The sequence below is a fragment of the Montipora capricornis genome, chromosome 10 (assembly GCF_036669925.1).
Source record: "Montipora capricornis isolate CH-2021 chromosome 10, ASM3666992v2, whole genome shotgun sequence".
Lineage (NCBI taxonomy): Eukaryota > Metazoa > Cnidaria > Anthozoa > Scleractinia > Acroporidae > Montipora > Montipora capricornis.
Window position 1 is genome coordinate 68,386,765 of NC_090892.1, and position 5,000 is coordinate 68,391,764.

The following is a 5,000-nucleotide window of genomic DNA, read 5'->3' on the forward strand; positions in this document are numbered from 1 at the left end:
ATAAAAATAAAAATTATAAAAAGTCATAGCGTCTTAAATTTGTCATCAGAAAATTCATCCACAATCAAAAGAAAAAGCAACATCACAAAGTATCTCTGATTGTCTAGTTCAAAATAATAATGATAATAATAATAATAATAATAATAATAATAAAAGTAAATATCATTATTATTATTACATTTTTCTTTTAAAATGAACAGAGGTGAGAGGTGAATAGAGGTATTATTATTATAAATATTTTTATTTGTGTAAAGTGGTGCCCCTACAGCAAACCTATGCATTACCATACCTTTCCAAACTCTGCTTACAAAGAAAATACGCAATGTACCAATTCTAAAAACTCTCAGTCCAAAATTATGAACACCCTGACCAATATTATGCACTCAACTCACCAAATCAAACAGAAAAAAGGTGCAACACCCTTCACAAATTCATACATTTCATTATTTAAGAATTATATTTTAAATTTTGCTTTTTGTGTTTGGGAATAAGTTTAAATCTAATTCAGTTTGTACACAAACCAAAGCAAAAACGTGATGGATCTCCATTCAGTATTCCGAGGAAATCTCACCTTAATATCCTGACATTCCTCGAGAATGTTTAGTAATTTAAACTCTGATCGCTCTTGAGCTGAGTTTTTCGATCTGGAAAATTTAGTTGTATAAAAAAGGGTAACCTTTATTTCTCTTTCACAACAAGACGCACCTACTTATAGCAATTACCAGTCCGGCATGCGCACGTTAACAACGTTTTTTCAGTTTTCGAAACTGAAGTTGGGTGGACGTCAATCAAATGTTGATGTTGTAGGTTGATTAAATTTAGGTTCATTTAAATCAAACTAGGTGAAAATAAATCAAACTAGGTGAATTTAATTAACCTAGGTTATTTATCAACTGTTTGAAAAGGAATTTTCTTTATGGGGTTCGGTTGAAAAAAGAGGCACGGTTTTTTTAGGGGGTTGAAAACAAAACCAAAAACCAAAAAATCGCCTTTCCCTCCTCCCACTTTCCTCTCCACTCTCTTCCTTTCTGTCCCTATTTCTCTTAACCTTCCATCCCCTAACCGATTCGTCATACATACCACTACTTTATGTACCCTTGACCCATTCAATTCCAATGAGTACATGAGAGAAAGAAATCGCTTTGAACTGCCATTACCGAGTCTTGAACCGGGCACCTCTGACATCCCTTAGTAATGAGTTTTTCGCCGTAACTAACCGCTAAACCACACAGGACTTGGACAAGCAGTCGTCATTAATTTTAATAACAAATACTTAAATTATGCAAGAGTTTGCTTGTGCGCAATGCGTGGCCCTGTGACCAACACAAGTTGTGGTGATTCAGAGATATTCTACCAAAAATTGGGTGACGTTAAAGCTTCCAAAAAGACAAAAGCAAGCAAAATAACCCTTTTTATTGACGACAACCGACAACTTTTACAACGATGCAGTGACGTGGTTAGAAACACGTAATGAAGACAGCAAGACGTAGCAAATATCAAAAGAAAAGGATGGAAACTGGAGGGTGGCTAAATATTATCCAAGAACGGAAATGAAATTGTTCAAAAATGTCAACTATACCAAGTTCTTTTCCAAACCCATTCGAATATTGCGCACAAAGGAAGAGACAAGATGGACAAGTATATCAAGCGAAACTACGAATCAGTAGTATCCCAAGAAGTAATACAACTCTTTGTTTTACTCTGCTCGATACACGAAGAACAAAAGTTGATCACCAGCAGGCAAAAGCAGCCTGTGCTAACGTCTATTCAAGCAAGAGAATTCCTAACACATTTGCAAATGGACCTAATGGACCTTAGAAACTTACCATGTATATGTTCATGTCATCGCAAACAAAATTGGATTCTCCACATGACTGATCATTTCACAAAATATTCCGAAGAAGAAGAAGAAGAAGAACCTAAACGTGCTTGTTATTCACTTACCAAGTCAACAAAGGAGATAAGGACACCTCAACAGGAAAAAGCAAGAAACACACAAAGAAAATACAACAACAAAACGATAACAAGCAAACCCAATACTATTTCATTCCAAGTCAACAACTTTGTCAAAATAAAAATTAATTAAGTGGACAAAAGTCCATTACAACCAAACACATTTGTCGGTAAAGTAATTGAAAAAGAGCATGGATTTAAGAAAGTTGCATTTGTAACCAAATTTGGAATTATTAACACTTGGATTGCATGTGCACCAAACAGACTACAAATTACTGAAGACACGAATGTGTTATTAGAGACAACTAAAACAATACGTTTCACTGTCGCAAGCAAAAAGGCACTTGACCAGTGACACATGTACAAGAGGTGCAAGGAAATGACTTCTCATTGTTCAACTAAATGCAAGTAATGACTGTTTAATAAAGGTTACAAACTTTGTGGCCTACCAGAAAAAAGACTTTGAATTTGATTGTTCAAGTACTAGTACTTATAACCACAAAGGGGTTTATACTGAATTACATTTGTACAAGTAACTACTGTACATCATTCAATAATCTAACTTCTAAAAAGTCAATTGTCTTTTTCCTTCCAAAAACCAGAAAAATAAAAATAAAAATAAAACAAAGTCACATGAAGGTAATTATTACTAAACAAGGTTTTGTTTTTCTGCTGCTCTAAGATAAAAACGCAGAATTAGTTATCATGCACAGTATGCCTAACCCCAGCCTTATGTTGCGTTGCAAGTTGAGATGGTTTGTTGCTCGTATTACCACCCTCTTGTGCAACAACTTTTCATGTTGCAAAAAGTGAAAGTGACGTCTCCTTTTTGCAACGTAAAAATTTGTTTCACAAGAAGGTGGTAATACGCGCAACAAACCATCTCAACTTGCAACGCAACATTGTTGCGCGACAAGTTGCATGGAAAATGTTGCCCGTGTTACTGGACCTTAATGCTAACCATTTAAAATCAGTACTTAGACTTCATAACAACCAAAGGCGTTTTTACAGACTAACTCATGAAAAACGTACGCTAACTACATCTCCTTACTGATTTACTTATCAATATACACGTACTTGCTAAAAATTGCTGGACTTTTTGATGATGTTTCCTACTTTCAATTTCAACCTAGTTTAAAATTTACCTAGGTTGAAATCATTTCAACCTGAATTTCAAATTTACCTGTAACATTGCCATGATGAATTCGACTGCTGCCAAGTGGATAGGAAGGACTATATTGTCAAGGAAACATTTGATTAACATCCACCCAAATTTAGTTTTGAAAAATGAAAGAAAAAGAAAGAATAGTTGAGGGGCGAGTGTGACTGATAACCGCTGTAAAGTTTAAGGCTCATCTGTCTGGTAAACTTTCACCACTTTCCAAATTTTACCCGTGATTTCCTCGCTCTAACTAAGCATGGTGGCTTGCTATAACTAGACATTTTGTGTTAACTATTTGTGCATGTGGACAAAAAGCTTCGCTTGCTCTGGCCTGGATAAGCAACTGTTAACCAATCAGGATCAAGTAATCGTGTCCTCTTGATTCCGAAAAAATGCCCTCCTTCTTAGCCAATCAGCGTTCAGTATTTTGCCCCGTATGTGATAATGTGGAACTTCGAACCCAGAAACATTCTTATAACGATAAAAGAACAAAATTCAGTTTATTTCTTAAATACATTTTGCCTCAAAGAATGAACACGTGCTTCTGGTGCTTTGCTTGCGGAAAATAGGCCTAATTAAAGAGACCGGAAGTGTGTCTATAATATTTTTCACACTTCCTACAACACAAAGTATCGTTAGGTAAAGCGTGGGTTTTCAACACCCCAGGCCTTTGGGTAATTGTAAAAAGCTGAACTTTAAATCGGAGATGAAAGATTGACATTTCCGGTAAACATAACGCACACATAACATGTTTGTGATGAACCGAACAGGCCGATTGCGACAGCCCTAGTCGTGGTGGGAATGACCGGAAATGAGAAGGGTGAGTAATAAGGTTGTCCCTTGCCGGTATGACGAAATCGTTTTATCGGAATTGCCGCGAAGGAATTAAAATTAAAGATCAACCTCCGAAGGCATAAGATACTAATTTTACAATTAATCTTAATTTTTATAGCTTCTTCAGGCCAATCAGCTTGGAATCGAAACGACCCATTGACTGAAGGTGTTGTTTTTGAAAAAAGGCTGGCTGATGACATTGGCCAAAAGTGGAAAGATTTAGGACGTGCACTGGGATTTCATCAAGCCAGTATTGATAATATTGAACAGGAAAAAGGCAACAACTCCAAGGAATGCTGCATAGCGGTCATTGTTCGCTGGCTTCGCCGGGACGGAAAAGAAGGGGCTACCGCCGGAAATCTCGCCGAAGCTCTAACAAAGATTGAGCTTAAGAATTTAGCTGACAGATTCCCGATCAAACCAAGCGATACAAACCGAGTAAGTCATTCTGATGTATTTTTCGGGATGAAGATAGTCTTTACTGAAACAAAGTTGATTTAACATGGTTAACTTACTGTTTTTTCTAGCTGAGAAATTAAGGCAATATGGCCAAAGTGCCATGCCACTGGTTTGCGACATTTGTGTTATCGCCTGGTGAGTTACCTCATTCATCGATTGTTTTCAGTTCCAGAACGACAAAATGGAAGAGACAATACGTGATATTTGTGAGCAACTGATTAATTTCGTTAAAGAGGTAATATTCGGATAAATGTTTTCCGCAGTTCCTTGTGTAGATCTGGCTTGCTGTACTGAGGGTTTTTTGTTTTTTGTTTTCCTTTTCGAGCTAGAATGCTAAGGAAGACCGCAAAGCGAGAGAGCTAGAAGACACGGTAAGCCATCAATCAATCAATCAATCAATCAGTCTATCAATCGATCAACATTTATTGAGTTACTTGCCTTGTTGCAATATTTACATATGATTTAATGATTCTTAAGGAAATCGTAAGGGTTATCAGATATTAATATAAGGACCCGAAGGAAAAGCCCGGGGGGTGGGGGGGGTTACTTTAGGAATTTCTGGGTGGGGATGTGCCGCTGGGACCCTGGAATC

The 5,000-nt window shown here is 36.8% G+C and overlaps 1 protein-coding gene across 1 annotated transcript in view; it reads left to right on the forward strand.

The window, feature by feature from the left end:
* LOC138021236 (uncharacterized protein PF3D7_1120000-like) overlaps positions 1–5,000 on the forward strand; it is a 42,541-nt gene that overhangs the window by 16,148 nt on the left and 21,393 nt on the right. The window contains exons 3-6 of the mRNA XM_068868094.1: positions 3,886–3,935; positions 4,068–4,387; positions 4,575–4,643; positions 4,738–4,779. Coding sequence (XP_068724195.1) covers positions 3,886–3,935; positions 4,068–4,387; positions 4,575–4,643; positions 4,738–4,779 — 481 coding nt within the window. The remainder of the gene's footprint in view (positions 1–3,885; positions 3,936–4,067; positions 4,388–4,574; positions 4,644–4,737; positions 4,780–5,000) is intronic.